At 44.1% G+C, this 17192-nt stretch overlaps 1 protein-coding gene across 5 annotated transcripts in view; it reads right to left on the minus strand.

Annotated features, from left to right (window-relative positions):
- Positions 1-1751: 1751 nt before the first annotated feature.
- LOC121577655 (cadherin EGF LAG seven-pass G-type receptor 2-like) overlaps positions 1752-17192 on the minus strand; it is an 88541-nt gene continuing 73100 nt past the window's right edge. Inside the window, exons 16-34 of one of the 5 annotated variants that reach the window (XM_045223853.1) lie at positions 14482-14583; positions 14149-14243; positions 13531-13740; positions 13177-13360; positions 11091-11415; positions 7746-7913; positions 7469-7592; positions 7060-7260; positions 6641-6815; positions 6401-6513; positions 6164-6246; positions 5698-5824; positions 5494-5604; positions 5127-5257; positions 4791-4879; positions 4464-4625; positions 3681-3923; positions 3340-3562; positions 1752-1939 (exon numbers count right to left, since the gene is read on the minus strand). In XM_045223853.1, the coding sequence (XP_045079788.1) occupies positions 1933-1939; positions 3340-3562; positions 3681-3923; positions 4464-4625; positions 4791-4879; positions 5127-5257; positions 5494-5604; positions 5698-5824; positions 6164-6246; positions 6401-6513; positions 6641-6815; positions 7060-7260; positions 7469-7592; positions 7746-7913; positions 11091-11415; positions 13177-13360; positions 13531-13740; positions 14149-14243; positions 14482-14583 (2873 nt within the window). In that variant the 3' untranslated portion in view covers positions 1752-1932. Of the gene's footprint in view, positions 2258-3335; positions 3563-3680; positions 3924-4463; positions 4626-4790; positions 4880-5126; positions 5258-5493; positions 5605-5697; positions 5825-6163; positions 6247-6400; positions 6514-6640; positions 6816-7059; positions 7261-7468; positions 7593-7745; positions 7914-11090; positions 11416-13176; positions 13361-13530; positions 13741-14148; positions 14244-14481; positions 14584-17192 lie in introns of those variants that run through there. The other 4 variants (XM_045223851.1, XM_045223850.1, XM_045223852.1 and 1 more) reach the window with 4 other exon arrangements.

Consider the following 17192-nt stretch of genomic DNA (forward strand, 5'->3'; position numbering starts at 1 on the left):
TCTTTTGTAGGCCTGATATTCAATAACCCTTCAACAAATGTTTTACTAAAGCTTCACCTTGTATTTACCTTGATATCATAGTGTTGTAAAAAAAAGGAAAACATTTTAAAGAAACAATTGGCAATGCAGGAATGACCCTTACTTGACTTGCCACATATATTGTTGAGGTACTGTATCATGGAGAATGCTCTCAGATGTCAGTTCATTTCATTTTAGGGAGCACCAATGAAAACAGACAATCCTCTCAGGAACTGTAGTGTTATTCAATCTTCCAATAAAACATGATTCAGATGAAGACTGTGTGTTGGTGCTTGTGGAGTAATGTTAAATTAGTGATAAGACCTTTTAAGGCTGATAAAAACGTTATCTACAGTTTAAATCTACACATCAAAACACATAATATGCGAGAGAAATAACATGTTGTTTTCTTTTCTACACATCAATAAATTGCCTGAACTGCTTTTCAATAGTGGGAATATAGTGGTGTACAGTATATTTCAGGACTGACTGAGGTGTGTACAGTTTATGCAGTATGATTCAATTGAAGAATATGTTGCATGAAGAATTAGTGTGTCTTTTTACAGAAAACTCTGTACAGTAAAATTGGAATACATTTCAAAGAGTATTACAGCACAAGTTTGCAAGTATTTCAGTAAGTATTTTACAAAACAATGAGTCCTTCATACCTAATCTATAAAAATACAAAGTTGTTTAGTCGCTGATTCAAATGAAGGCATATATCCCTAGGACAAAAACATTTAAAATTGGGAGCATCTTCAGTGTCCATACAAAAATTTGCTCCCAACAATTTACAAAAGTCAAGATGTATCAAAAGTCCTTGTTATACAAATTCTTGACACGCACTCTTTTCCTCCAATGATGATGTAATAAAACAAAGGCGAAGTGGAGGAGAAAGGCAGGCATTCTTCCTCTATGTGGATGACAGCTGGCCAGTCACTGCTGCCTTGATTAAACATCCTTCACTAGTGAGAGAAACTGTTTACAGAGCGTCCATTACGGGGCATGGCAATACTGAGTGACCCCATGGCCTCTCACTGTCCACAACCCAGTTCTCCAGCCACACTTCCAACAGGAGTCCTTTCCTCCAGTGCAGAGCACAGTGTAGTGGTTGACCTCAGCTGGGTGGAGCTGTTCATCTCTCTGTCCATCTCTCCTGTTCAGTCTGGGGACATGTTGGACTGACTGCTCTTCCTGTCCACCAGCTCAGGCTGGCAGCGTCCTGAGACTGGAGTGGAGAAGAGTGAGTCCTCTCTACACTGCAGCAAAACTCAAACTGGCCTCAGCCCTCAGTAGAACAACTAAATCCTCTAACAAAACAACAACTGTACAGGCGACCCTTTCTGAGATTACAAACTAGATGAGGAAATTCCCTGAACATGTAAAATCTTACAGCTAAATGACCCAGCCAAAGGAGGACTTATTCATTGTTCCGTATCTCCGGAGTTTGAAACATAAAAACAACCACAATAAAAAAAAACAGAACATCTGCTCCAGTTGACTACCAGCACATCTGGTCGGGCAGTTTAAATGATTAAAAAAGTGCATCGCTTCAAGTATGTAAACAAACAATGAAATATATATTTTTTAAAGAGAAAGAGACTCATTTCATTAGTGCTCTCAAGCCTGGGCCAGTGCAGAGACTCCTGAGGTGTGGTTCTCTCTCTCACACACACACACACACACACACACACACACACACACACACACACACACACACACACACACACACACACACACACACACACACACACACACACACACACACACACACACACCCTCTGAAAAAATGAGGGGGAAGAGAGAGGGTACTCCATGGATCTCCAGGTGAGGACAGTCCAACGCTCTGTGTCTCCTCAGACATCAGCTCCTGTCACTTAGAGAAAAGTAGGCGTGGCGATGAGGGGCGAGGCTCTATGACCTGCAAAGACACACCCCTCCGTCAGCCTGCTCATATGTGTTGCGGTGGCTGCTGGGAAAACAGGGTGATGGGGGGGGGGTGTCAGTGACAAACGTAACACAACACAGGGAAAACAGAAGGAACAGGGAGAAAAAATGAATGAGAATGTTTCACACACACAGTACGTACACACAGTGTGAGAGGTGATAACCACATATGGGATTCTTATTTTGGTTGTAAGGAGTGAAGGATGCTGAATGATCCAACGACATGAAGACAGTGATCCTGATTTCAAATGAGGATCAAGTACTTCAGTGAATAAAATTAAAGAATAAGAATCTATGGTTTTTGGAGAGAGAGAGGACAGAGAAGGGTGGTTAGAAAGCAACAAGACTCTGCACTGTAGAAACTCTTCATAATAAAATGATATTGCCTCACAATTAAAGTTGCAATCTGCAGTTGCTGCATACATTTTTTGGACCTATAAATTAATGATATAACTTAGAAATGCCTCGTACCCCATCAGAACCCAAAATATAAGCTTGTTTTAATGCAATGTTTTTGAACAAAGTAAATGTTAACAAACACTATATAGCCTCACAACATAGTTAAAACTATAATTTTGATATCTTGGATGGTCAGTCCTTGCATCCATAGCTCTATCTATGAATTTGAGAGTGGTTACATTTCTCCAGCCCCATCCCTCATCTTTTTTACAAAACAGGTGCGGGGAGCACGCTTTGTTATTGTTGACTGCTGATTGGCACTTTAAAGCCACTTGTTTCTAGCAGTTTGTATAATGGTAGCGAACAAAGCTAAAAAAAAAAAGTGTTAATATACAATCTAACTTGTTGAAATGAGCTTTTACCAAGTCCCTCTGTTTATGGAACTAACAGTATTTTGAAAATACAGTATTTTGTTCCCAATAGAATAAAATCACCTGATCATGGAAGTTGTTTGAGATCTTTCCACATTGGTGTCTGAGCTCATTGATGAGAATGTGACGGTACTGTATGTATTGGACTATTGACAAGCCAGCATGCTAACATCAACACTACATAGTCAGAGGAGGACAGGGGACTACACACAATGGTGTGGGGGAGACGACACATACTGAAGACAGCAGCAAGATACATTCAGTGGGACATCAATTCTCACACATCAACCTGGCAGACTGTTAAACAGAAAATATAACATACTGTATCCAGCAACACATAAAGCAACATTTAAATAAATAAGTACTGAGAAATCTCTTAACTTCCATCTAAGGGCTGTTGCTTTGACTATATGACATTGTGTTGTACTGTATGAGTTGATGTGTTTGTGATCTATTCTGGGTTGTGTTCAGACAGATTGGTGTATTCTGGGTATTATGCTTGGACCTGGGTCATGTTTGGTGCTCTGTGTTGGATGACACTCACTCTGATCCTGACGAGTCACCGTCCACTGTTCCCGCCTTGATGCTCATGGCGACACCATTCAGCTGATCTGGTAGGCTGGGCTTGGCCCGGCCCCCTCGGCGCTCACCGGAGGAGGAGCCCTGAGAGGAGGCATGGCCCGGAGCGTTCTTCGACAGCTCGTTATGGATGCGGTTGATACCATTTCTCTCCGCGATGGGGGAGAGCTGTTTCTTCTTCAGGATTCCTGTATGTGAAAAGACACATCCTCTCATAAACAATTCCAATGTTCTGGAAAGTCCACCCCTACAAAGATATAAAGTTGAACTAACAACAACATGTGGATGTTTGGGTTTGTTGCTGACCTTTCTGTGGGAGTGCATGGAGGTTGGGCTGACTGGGAAGTAGCAGCATCACGTTGTCCTTCCCATAGCTCTCTGCCTTGTCCCCTGGCCTTTCGTCTGACATGCCTCGGTTGTCCCGGGTCTGGCCCAGCTCAGGGTTGGCCAGAGACTGTGCCTTCAGCCTGTCTGCTCCCCCGAGGCCCTCACTGTCGCTGGCTGTCGTCACATACTCCCCTGGCCAGAACAGCTTACTCAGGTTGTTATCTGGGGAACAACCAGACACAACTTTAAGACTACATCTTACATGCTTGATGCATTAAATCATGGTGTAAGCTGTGGTCTTTCAAGACCATAATCTGGTCATGTAAGTCTTATTAATAGATGTTTAAGTAAGATTCATAACATTCATGTATTGCTCAGAAGTGGATTTATTTACTCCCGGACAACTGTATACAGTGTAGGTGTAGTCTATTGAAGGGATGTCTGGTATGTGTGTGCTGTTTGGGTGTGGTGAACTGTTTAAACAGAAGTGTGGGAGCAGTCTTATCAAGAAGGTGTGATGCCAAATCTTACAACGCCTGGATAGGTATTTTACGTATCAGCTAACCACATCATATGTTATAGCAATCTGATGCCCAACAGCAGTCTATGACGTGGCACGCAACCACTGGTTGATGCATGCAACGTCTAAGCAGGGGGAACACGACCACCATGTTGGTGTGGTCTACTGGGTGTGAGGGAGTGAGGTCGTATAGAGATTATATTGTGTGGGTGACTGGGCTGATTATAGGTGTGAGGTCATACCATGAGGGTGTGGTCTCTTGGACACGTTGGAGGCCATGCTTTCCCAGCATTCCTCTGGTGGGTAGGGCCCCTCCTCCTCGCTGTCAGAGGAGTGTGTGGAGGCGTATGAGCCGCTCTGGTCGTCCTCCAGAGATAGGTCACTGTCCGAGTCCGAGTCGTGATCTGTGGTTGTTGCACAAACACATGTTAAGATGATGACCAATGAGAATTGCACAGATATATATATATTTTTTATACATATATTAACCATATGAAATGAACCCTCTGTATGCCTCTCTGCTAAAGGCAGTCACAGTGATCCTAATGACATTAGAATGGGAGACCTACCATCTAAATGCTCTTTAGTTTGATGGAAGAGTGAGCCGTGCTCATTCAGAGCGATGTGTGCCTGGCTGTTATTCAGGCCACTATCATCCCTGAAAAACACAACAGGACTTGTAACAGGACATAAACGTACAAACAAAGCCCTCATCTCCTCAATGAAAGTTACTATGTGGATCTGAAAGGGCTGTTCTACTGTTTTACAGTACATAATGGACCATCATAAAACACACTTTTTCAATTAATTTGTAAAGCACACTTTTTTCTAGCACACAATGATGCAGGAGGCCCTGAACAGCGTGTGTCCATGGGGCCTGTTATGTCCCTCTGGGCTTGCTGTACCTGAGGACAAAGGGGACGTAGCTCTGCTGGCTCTTGCCGCTCTGTAGGGTGCCGTTCAGAGACACACTGGAGTCTCCAAACGGCAGGTGGTACAGTCTGCCATCCATGTAGCTGGTGTTACAGTTATATGACTGGAGGAGGAGGATGAGGAGAGGGAGAAAATAGAGAGGTATGAGTTAATAGGCAATAATTCATCATACCAAATTCTGTTTTATTTGTTTGATGCTTTAGTTAAAATGTCCTTGGTAATAAAAGGCCAAACCTAAATGCCATGATATGGAGGCCTTCAGCTGTACATAGCTGTACTAGTTCCTGTTCTACTAAGACCTTGGAAGACTGGTATCCCTATATAGTGGGAGAGACTCACAGAGGGCTTGGACTTGATCATGTGATCTGGGCGCTTGCGGCTGCAGCAGTAGCGCATGGCGTTCCTGGCCTCCTTGTTGAAGACGATGCGGAAGAAGAAGATGAAGGGACCCTGGAAGGATAGACCAAACGAAGAGGAGGTCAAAGAAACCAATGGAGCAAGGATACTGATTCCTTGTACAAATGAGAGAAAAAAAGTGTTTACCTGGAGACAGTTGAATCCAGCAAACAAGTAGTGGAAGATGATCATGTCACTGTTGACTGAGAGTATAGCTAACAGACATGTTACAGTGACCAGGAGGAGAACCCCACACGCAGTCCTCAGCCCAGAGCTACACACACACACACACACACACACACACACACACACACACACACACACACACACACACACACACACACAGGTTAGATGAGAACACCACAAAGGTTACATTAGGATAAGTGCGTTTTCAGAGTTGATAGAAATATGTTTTTGGCCTTTATGAGCCAACAACATCAACAGTTTAGTGAATTGGCAGCTTCACTCTCAATTCAATGAGACAATGCACACTCTTGTGGTGCCTAAAGTGCTGTAGTCATGTTTCCTTGGGGTACAACAGCATGCCTGTGTTAATGACAGAATGAGTGTAGTTTCCCTAGTGTTTTTATTCAGGCAGCGGCAGCACACTCACACAGGGGGCTCTTTCTTCTCAAAGCTGTGGTGTCTTATGGAGCAGGATACTCTGGAGGCCAGGATGTACATGAAGATGTTCATCTGGAAAACACAAAACACAATCAAACAATGTATTAATGCACCATAATAATACATAATAAGCTACTGATATTGAACACAAACTACACAAAGATTACACACCACATCATATGAATATAATATAATACACTGTATTAGAGAGGTGGAGTGTACTCACAGACACCACCATGGCGATGGGCCCTGCCAAGCTCCAGATCAGAGTGTCGTACATGGACAGCCAGCAGAAGTCTGGGTTCCCATAACCCTCTGGGTCCAGTCCGACCGCCAGGCCTGGACAACACAACAAACAAACACTAGTAACTATAAAATAACTACAGTCTAACTGGATACATGATGAGTTGGCATTGTGTGTCTGTGTGTTTGTGTATGCAAGCGTGTGTGTGTGTATTGTTCAGACCTGTGATAAAGGCCGGCACGCCCCAGCCGATCATGTAGTAAAAGCGCATGGGTCCGTAGTTGATGTCTCGTATTTCACTCAGCATGCGGTAGACATGTAGGCCCTCCAGGAAGAGCCAGGAGAAGGTGCACAGGTAGAAGAAATGCAGCAGGATGGCGATGATTGTGCACACGAACTAGACACACAGACAGAGACAGAGACGTAGAGAGAGAGAGAGCTTATTATACTGGATATGACAGGGCTCAAAATGGGCTGAATGTTTTGCTTATTTTTTTCCATTGTTTTGAATCAGATCCATATGTCAGACACCCATTCCAAATATAAATGAAAGGAAAGGTAGGATATTGAAAGTGATGTTGCTGAACGGAGGTAGAGAGGGACAAAGGTAGACAGAGAATAACTTTGTTCCAGTAGTTTACCGGGTTGTCTGCCAGGTTAATGCCCAGGATGAAGATGAGTTCGGAGATGAAGAGGGCGGTGGCTCCATTGTTGATGATGCTGGTCTTGTTGCAGTGCATGGCCCGCAGGCAGAGGAGGAAGAGGGTGGTGAGGAAGAGGAAGACCAGGGTCACACCCACCGTGCTCCACGTCACCAGCTTCACCGGCAGGATCTCACCGTTCTAAGAAGGAAGAGAGGAAGAAGAGGTTTTTTTGGTCGTTATAGTGAACAAGACCACTTTGGGGTGTGGCCTGTGGTCTATTGAGGTATCTATGTAAAGTTTACAATGTGAAGTCTATATGGAGTAGTTTTGTAGTGTTGTATGAAATGTTAGGTCTGAAAGTATGAGGGGAGTGTTGTGTTGTGTTGTGTTGTGTAGCCTCTCTCACCTCTCTCCTGGAGACATCCATGAGGACAGCGAAGCTGGTCATGTGGTAACACTGGCAGCTGATGTGAGTGTTGTTCCTGAACACCACCTCACAGCCTTTAGCTGACCAGCCTCCGTTCCCCGCTCTGACAAACACAAACAACAGTCAAACAATGCAATAGTCAAACAATGCAATGGTGGATTAATTGGTTTCAACCTAATCCCTTATAGAGCCTTTGTAAAACCTTTGTTTCTACAGCTCAAAGTTGAAATAGCTAGTGTGTGTGTGTGTAACTCACAGTATGGAGTGGTTCCAGAAGACACAGATGGGTTTGGAGCGGTCCTCGGTGGTGACCATGCGGAACTGCACAGTGATTGGTTTGTCCAGCGTGTGCTGCAGCAGCTCCTCGTTGTCATGGACCGTGATGCTGACCACCGGGGTGTTGATGACCGGACGCTTGGGCACCCTAGTGGACGTCACACAAAACCATCATTAAATAATACTTCAGCATAGAAGACAGCAACCTTGACACTCCTATACTTTACCATCTTTCTCTTCCTCCCTTAACCCCTACAAACACATACAGTACCAGTCAAAAGTTTGGACACACCTACTCATTCAAGGGTTTTTCTTTATTTTTACTATTTTCGACATCGTAGAATAATAGTTAAGACATCAAAACTATGAAATAACACATATAGAATCATGTAGTAACCAAGAAAGTGTTAAACAAATCAAAATATATTTTAGATTTTAGATTCTTCAAAGTAGCCACCCTTTGCCTTGATGACAGCTTTGCACACTCTTGGCATTCTCTCAACCAGCTTCACCTGGAATGCATTTCAATTAACATGTGTGCCTTGTTTAAAGTTAATTTGTGGAATTTATTTCCTTCTTAATGTGTTTGAGCCAATGAGTTGTGTTGTGACAAGGTAGGGTTGGTATACAGAAGATAGCCCTATTTGGTAAAAGACCAAGTCCATATTATGGCAAGAACAGCTGAAATAAGCAAAATAAAACGACAGTCCATCATTATGTTAAGACATGAAGGTCAGGCAATCTGGAACATTTCAAGATCTTCAAGTGCAGTCGCAAACACCATTATGAAACTGGCTCATGAGGACCGCCACAGGAAAGGAAGACCCAGAGTTACCTCTGCTGCAGCAGATAAGTTCTTTAGAGTTACCAGCCTCAGAAATTGCAGCCCAAATACAGTTTAAGTCGGAAGTTTACATACACCTTAGCCAAATACATTTAAACTCAGTTTTTCACAATTCCTGACATTTAATCCTAGTACAAATTCCCTGTCTGTAGGTCAGTTAGGATCACCACTTTATTTTAAGAATGTGAAATGTCAGAATAATAGTAGAGAGAATGATTTATTTCAGCTTTTAGATTTACATACACTTAGGTTAGAGTCATTAAAATTTGTTTTTCAACCACTCCACACATTTCTTGTTAACAAACTATCGTTTTGGCAAGTGGGTTAGGACATATACTTTGTGCATGACACAAGTAATTTTTCCAACAATTGTTTACAGACAGATTATTTCACTTATAATTCACTGTATCACAATTCCAGTGGGTCAGAACTTTACATACACAAAGTTGACTGTGCCTTTAAACAGCTTGGAAAATTCCAGAAAATGATGTCATGGCTTTAGAAGCTTCTGATAGGCTAATTGACATAATTTGAGTCAATTGGAGTTGTACACCTGTGGATGTATTTCAAGGCCTACCTTCAAACTCAGTGCCTCTTTGCTTGACATCATGGGAAACTCTAAAGAAATCAGCAAAGACCTCAGAAATTTTTTTGTAGACCTCCACAAGTCTGGTTCATCCTTGGGAGCAATTTCCAAACACCTGACAGTACCACATTCATCTGTACAAACAATAGTACGCAAGTATAAACACCATGGGACCATGCAGCCGTCATACCGCTCAGGAAGGAGACGCGTTCTGTCTCCTAGAGATGAACGTACTTTGGTGCGAAAAGTGCTAATCAATCCCAGAACAACAGCAAAGGACCTTGTGAAGATGCTGGAGGAAACAGGTACACAAGTATCTATATCCACAGTAAAACGAGTCCTATATCGACATAACCTGAAAGGCCGCTCAGCAAGGAAGAAGCCACTGCTCCAAAACCGCCATTAAATGCCAGACTACGGTTTGCAACTGCACATGGGGACAAAGATCGCACTTTTTGGAGAAATGTCCTCTGGTCTGATGAAACAAAAATAGAACTGCTTGGCCATAATGACCATCGTTATGTTTGGAGGAAAAAGGTGGTAGCTTGCAAGCCGAAGAACACCATCCCAACCGTGAAGCACAGGGTGTCACGGTTTCGGCCGAGGCTGCTCCTCCTCCTTGGTCGGGCAGGCTTCGGCGGTCGTCGTCCCCGGAGTACTAGCTGCCACCGTTGTATGTTATCGATGTTTGTTTGGTTTTGTCTTAGTTGTACACCTGTTCCCGTTTAGTGTTAATTATGTGTCCTATAAGTTCTCGTTTTGTTAGTCGTGTGTTGTGTGTAATTGTCCGCCTGTCAGCAGGTGCCGTATTGTTTTGCTCCATTGTTTTGGAGAGTTTCGCACTTGTGTGCGCACTTATTTGTATTTTCGGTGTTTACGCACGGTGTGCGTAATCGCTCGCCTCCGGGCTCTTTTGAGGCCCGTTTGTATTTGCTTGATCGTCTACTAAAGTGTGTTGGACAAAGCTTCTGTGTCCTGCGCCTGATTCCTGCACCACATCCACATTCAGCTATTCCTGACACAGGGTGGCAGCATCATGCTGTGGGGGTGCTTTACTGCAGGAGGGACTGGTGCACTTCACAAAATAGATGGCATCATGAGGAAGGAAAATTATGTGGATATATTGAAGCAACATCTCAAGACATCAGTCAGGAAGTTAAAGCTTGGTCGCAAATGGTCTTCCAAATGGACAATGACCCCAAACTTCCAAAGTTGTGGCAAAATGGCTTAAGGACAACAAAGTCAAGGTATTGGAGTGGCCATCACAAAGCCCTGACCTCAATCCTACAGAACATTTGTGGGCAGAACTGAAAAAGCGTGTGCGAGCAAGGAGGCCTACAAACCTGACTCAGTTACACCAGCTCTGTCAGGAGGAATGGGCCAAAATACACCCAACTTATTGTGGAAAGCTTGTGGAAGGCTACCCGAAACGTTTGACCCAAGTTAAACAATTTAAAGTCAATGCTACCAAATACTAATTGAGTGTATGTAAACTTCTGACCCATTGGGAATGTGATGAAATAAATAAAAGCTGAAATAAGTCATTCTCTCTACTATTATTCTGACATTTCACATTCTTAAAATAAAGTGGTGATCCTAACTGACCTAAGACAGGGAATTTTTACTAGGATTAAATGTCAGGAATTGTGAAAAACTGAGTTTAAATGTATTTGGCTAAGGTGTATGTAAACTTCCAACTTCAACTGTACACACACACACACACACACACACACACACACACACGTAACTCCACCTGGCCTATCTGAGGGAAAGGTAGACCCATGACCATATTATAACCAATACGTATCCAATGGTTTTAGATCTATATGAAGTATCTAGAGGTAGAGGGGCTAGGGGTCAATATGGAATCAGATCTCAATCTCTCTCTATCCCACCTCAGACTCCTCTTATCAGGGTCGTAGCTCTCAGGCAGCAGCGAGGCCAGGCTGTGGAAGATGATCACACTAGCGATGGCCTCCTGCTCGGGGTCGTCAGGACCTCTATGGCGCCTCTTCCTGTTGGACGTGTGGTTCCTCAGGGAGGGTTCTGGGAAGGTGTCCAGGTGGGGGTGGCCCTTGGTCTCCACGGGCGGCTCGAAGACGGAGTCCGGGAGGGTGACGGCCGTCTCCTGGTCCTGAGGCCTCAGCCCTCTCAGAGACTGGTAGCGAGGGAGCTTGGCTCCGGCAAAGTTCATCTTCTGGAGGCGATCTACTGAGATGACTGTGGAGAGAACACACACAACACAGGTAGGGTAGGTTAGACAAACCACAACAAAGAGATAAATGGTTAGATCAGGTTAATCCTTCAACGCTCCTGGAAGAAGAATGAACACATACAGTGAGGGAAAAAAGTATTTGATCCCCTGCTGATTTTGTAAGTTTGCCCACTGACAACGAAATGATCAGTTTATAATTTTAATGGTAGGTTTATTTGAACAGTGAGAGACAGAATAACAACAACAAAATCGAGAAAAACGTATGTCAAAAATTGTATAAATTGATTTGCATTTTAATGAGGGAAATAAGTATTTGACCCCCTCTCAATCAGAAAGATTTCTGGCTCCCAGGTGTCTTTTATACAGGTAACGAGCTGAGATTAGGAGCACACTCTTAAAGGGAGTGCTCCTAATCTCAGTTTGTTACCTGTATAAAAGACACCTGTCCACAGAAGCAATCAATCAATCAGATTCCAAACTCTCCACCATGGCCAAGACCAAAGAGCTCTCCAAGGATGTCAGGGACAAGATTGTAGACCTACACAAGGCTGGAATGGACTACAAGACCATCGCCAAGCAGCTTGGTGAGAAGGTGACAACAGTTGGTGCGATTATTCGCAAATGGAAGAAACACAAAAGAACTGTCAATCTCCCTCGGTCTGGGGCTCCATGCAAGAACTCACCTCGTGGAGTTGCAATGATCATGAGAACGGTGAGGAATCAGCCCAGAACTACACGGGAGGATCTTGTCAATGATCTCAAGGCAGCTGGGACCATAGTCACCAAGAAAACAATTGGTAACACACTACACCGTGAAGGACTGAAATCCTGCAGCGCCCGCAAGGTCTCCCTGCTCAAGAAAGCACATATACAGGGCCGTCTGAAGTTTGCCAATGAACATCTGAATGATTCAGAGGAGAACTGGGTGAAAGTGTTGTGGTCAGATGAGACCAAAATCGAGCTCTTTGGCATCAACTCAACTCGCCGTGTTTGGAGGAGGAGGAATGCTGCCTATGACCCCAATAACACCATCCCCACCTTCAAACATGGTGGTGGAAACATTATGCTTTGGGGGTGTTTTTCTGCTAAGGGGACAGGACAACTTCACCGCATCAAAGGGACGATGGACGGGGCCATGTGCCGTCAAATCACACAGCCAAGGCAACAAAGGAGTGGCTCAAGAAGAAGCACATTAAGGTCCTGGAGTGGCCTAGCCAGTCTCCAGACCTTAATCCCATAGATAATCTGTGGAGGGAGCTGAAGGTTCGAGTTGTCAAACGTCAGCCTCGAAACCTTAATGACTTGGTGAAGATCTGCAAAGAGGAGTGGGACAAAATCCCTCCTGAGATGTGTGCAAACCTGGTGGCCAACTACAAGAAACGTCTGACCTCTGTGATTGCCAACAAGGGTTTTGCCACCAAGTACTAAGTCATGTTTTGCAGAGGGGTCAAATACTTATTTCCCTCATTCAAATGCAAATCAATTTATAACATTTCTGATATGTGTTTTTCTGGATTTTGTTGTTGTTATTCTGTCTCTCACTGTTCAAATAAACCTACCATTAAAATTATAGACTGATTATTTCTTTGTCAGTGGGCAAACGTACAAAATCAGCAGGGGATCAAATACTTTTTTCCCTCACTGTATGTTCCAGTTTATAAACAGTCTACATCATATTGTGTATTTCTCTAACTTATTTTGCATTAAGTGAAAATCATCGCTCCCATATGTTTCAACAATGGCATACCACAGAATACCACTCTTACCTATGTGTGGAGTGATGATGGTGAAGGGGCTGAGGTAGGTCTTCCTCATGTTCTGTGCCAGGATGTTGGCGTACTCCTCATACTGGCGCAGTAGGGCCGCCGTGCCCCCCTCCGTCTGCTGGATCAGCTCCCAGTGTGGCCGTGTGCCCGGGGACAGGATGGCACTGCCCACCCGCACCAGGTTCTGATAGAGGGAGGAGGGCAGACGGTAAGATAGACAGACTGGCATAGGGTGGTGTTAGGCAAATGTTGTGTGATGTCATCTACAGAGTTTATCTGAGATTTATGTTGTACTGTGTCATGTAGTATTATGCTGTGCGTTACACTGTGCTGTGTAGTGTATTATTGTGTTACCTCAGTGAAGTGGACGTCCTGTGTGGCGGTCAGGCTGAAGCCCTGCTGGTGGCTCTCGTACTGCAGTAGGCTCTGGGTGAGGCGGTAGGCCACCTTCACATCACTGCCGTAGTACTCCACTGTGTGCAGCGTGGCGTTGGCCAACATGGCTGCAGTCTGCTGGACACGCCCAGAGTCCAGGAAAGACATGTTACGGGCCAGCTTCTCCGACTGGACCAGAGACAGAGAGAACATTCTTTAAGCACCATTTTACACTTTTGATGAGATATGTATACAGTACCAGTCAAAAGTTTGGACACACCAAGGGTTCAAGGGTTTTTCTTTATTTTTACTATTTTCTACATTGTAGAATAATAGTGAAGACATCAAAACTATTAAATAACACATATAGGTGTGTCCAAACATTTGACTGGTACTGTGTGATATATATATATATATATATATATATATATATATATATATATATATATATATATATATTGTAAAAGAGACCTTGGTCTCAATGCCTGTTACAATAAAGATAAAATAAAAAGGCTCATCATTCAACTTAATAGCATATGTCACTGAAGTGAATTGATCCATATAAATGTGAGCTAGCTCTAGAGGAGCTGTACACACCAGGGCCTTGAGTTTGGTGAAGGTGACAGAGGTACAGTTGAAGAGGTTGGGGGGCAGCCATCCCTTGTGTTCATCACAGTGGCGGATAGCTGTGCCTGAGAGAGAAAGAGAGAAGGAGGGAATGTGCATGAGGCAGACAGAAGGAGAGTTTCAACCATTCCATTATAGTACGGTAATTACAGTATATACTATTTATTTATTATTTTTCCTTTATTTAACTAGGCAAGTCAGTTAAGAACAAATTCTTATTTACAATGACGGCCTACACCTACTATATAGTATACTACATTCCATTATAGTATGGTAATTAGCTAAGCCACTGAGTCATCGTACCGATAGATCCCTTGGGACAGGAGACGGCTGCAGGGAGACCAAACTTAGTCCTGGGCCACCAGATCCCTGCCTCTATCGCCTGGGGACAACTGTCATAGATCACTGAGAGAGGGGGATAGAAAGAGAGAGGGAGAGAAAGAGGGAGAGAAGGAAAGCTGATCCAATTAATTGTCCAGGTGTAACATATGACAGATAATTAATGATTAAAGCTGCAATATGTAACTTTTTGGGCGACCCAACCAAATTCACATAGAAATGTGAGTTATAGATCTGGCATTCTCATTGAAAGCAAGTCTAAGAAGCAGTAGATCTGTTTGTGCACTATTTGTTATGCTAAGTTTTGTTTTTGCGTCTTTTACTTTCGTTTTTTTACACCAGCTTCAAAACAGCTGAAAATACAATATTTGTAGTCATTGAAAATATATGTAACAGAGGTTTAGATTGTACAATGATTTTCTGTACATGTTTTGTCACATAAACTGAACTCAAATTGTATTTGTCACATGCGCCGAATACAACAGGTGTAGGTAGACCTTAGTAAAATGCTTACTTACAAGCCCTTAACCAACAATGCAGTTTTAAGAAAAATAAGTGTTAAGTAAAAAATAGATTAAAATATAAAAAAAATGGTAAAATAACAGTAGCGAGGCTATATACAGGGGGTACCGGTACAGAGTCAATGTGTGGGGGCACAGGTTAGTCGAGGTAATTGAGGTAATATGTACATGTAGGTAGAGTTAAAGTGACTATGCATAGATAATAAACAGAGAGTAGCAGCAGCGTAAAGGAGGGGGTGGGGGGAGGGGGGGACAATGCAAATAGTCCGGGTAGCCATTTGATTAGCTGTTCAGGAGTCTTATGGCTTGGGGGTAGAAGCTGTTAAGAAGCCTTTTGGACCTAGACTTGGCGCTCCGGTACTGCTTGCCGTGCGGTAGCAGAGAGAACAGTCTATGACTAGGGTGGCTGGAGTCTTTGACAATTTTTAAGATCTTCCTCTGACACCGCCTGGTATAGAGGTCCTGGATGGCAGGAAGCTTGTCCCCAGTGATGTACTGGGCCGTACGCACTACCCGCTGTACTGCCTTGCGGTCGGAGGCCGGGCAGTTGCCATACCAGGCAGTGATGCAACCAGTCAGGATGCTCTCGATGGTGCAGCTGTAGAACCTTTTGAGGATCTAAGGACCCATGCCAAATCTTTTCAGTCTCCTGAGGGGGAATAGGCTTTGTCGTGCTCTCTTCACGACTGTCTTGGTGTGTTTGGACCATGATAGTTCGTTGGTGATGTGGACACCAAGGAACTTGAAGCTCTCAACCTGTTCCACTACAGCTCTGTCAATGAGAATGGGGGCGTGCTCAGTCCTCTTTTTCCTGTAGTCCACAATGATCTCCTTTGTCTTGATCACGTTGAGGGAGAGGTTGTTATCCTGGCACCACACGGCCAGGTCTCTGACCTCCTCCCTATAGGCTGTCTCATCGTTGTCGGTGTTCAGGCCTACCACCGTTGTGTCGTCGGCAAACTTAATGATGGTGTTGGAGTCAGACTACACGTCCTGGTAATCCGTCTGGCCCTGCGGCCTTGTGAATGTTGACCTGTTTAAAGGTCTTACTCACATCGGCTACGGAGAGCGTGATCACACAGTCGTCCAGAACAGCTGATGCTCTCATGCGCATGCTTCAGTGTTGCTTGCCTCGAAGCGAGCATAGAAGTAATTTAGCTCGTCTGGTAGGCTCGTGTCACTGGGCAGCCCAAGGCTGTGCTTCCCTTTGTAGTCTGTAATAGTTTGCAAGCCCTGCCACATCCGACGAGCGTCGGAGCCGGTGTACTACGATTCAATCTTAGTCCTGTATTGACGATTTGCCTGTTTGATGGTTCGTTGGAGGGCATAGCGGGATTTCTTATAAGCGTCCGGGTTAGAATCCCGCTCCTTGAAAGCGGCAGCTTTACCCTTTAGCTCAGTGCGGATGTTGCCTGTAATCCATGGCTTCTGGTTGGGGTATGTACGTACGGTCACTGTGGGGACGACGTCATCAATGCACTTATTGATGAAGCCAGTGACTGATGTGGTGTACTCCTCAATGCCATCGGAAGAATCACAGAACATATTCCAGTCTGTGCTAGCAAAACAGTCCTGTAGCTTAGCATCTGCGTTATCTGACCACTTCTTTATTGACCGAGTCACTGGTGCTTCCTGTTTTAGTTTTTGCTTGTAAGCAGGAATCAGGAGGATAGAGTTATGGTCAGATTTGCCAAATAGAGGGCGAGGGAGAGCTTTGTACGCGTCTCTGTGTGTGGAGTAAAGGTGGTCTAGAGTTTTTTTCCTCTGGTTGCACATTTAACATGCTGGTAGAAATTAGGTCAAACGGATTTAAGTTTACCTGCATTAAACATTTAACATTTTAGTCATTTAGCAGACGCTCTTATCCAGAGCGACTTACAGGAGCAATTAGGGTTAAGTGCCTTGCTCAAGGGCACAACGACAGATGTTTCACCTAGTCGGCTCGGGGATTAGAACCAGCGACCTTTCGGTTACTGGCACAACGCTCTTAACCACTAAGCTACCTAACCACTAAGTCTCCAGCCACTAGGAACGCCGCCTCTGAATGAGTGTTTTCCTGTTTGCTTATGGCCTTATACAGCTCATTGAGTGCGGTCTTAGTGCCAGCATCGGTTTGTGGTGGTAAATAGACAGCTACGAAAAATATAGACGATA

This window comes from Coregonus clupeaformis, chromosome 12 (genome assembly GCF_020615455.1).
Source record: "Coregonus clupeaformis isolate EN_2021a chromosome 12, ASM2061545v1, whole genome shotgun sequence".
Classification (NCBI taxonomy): domain Eukaryota; kingdom Metazoa; phylum Chordata; class Actinopteri; order Salmoniformes; family Salmonidae; genus Coregonus; species Coregonus clupeaformis.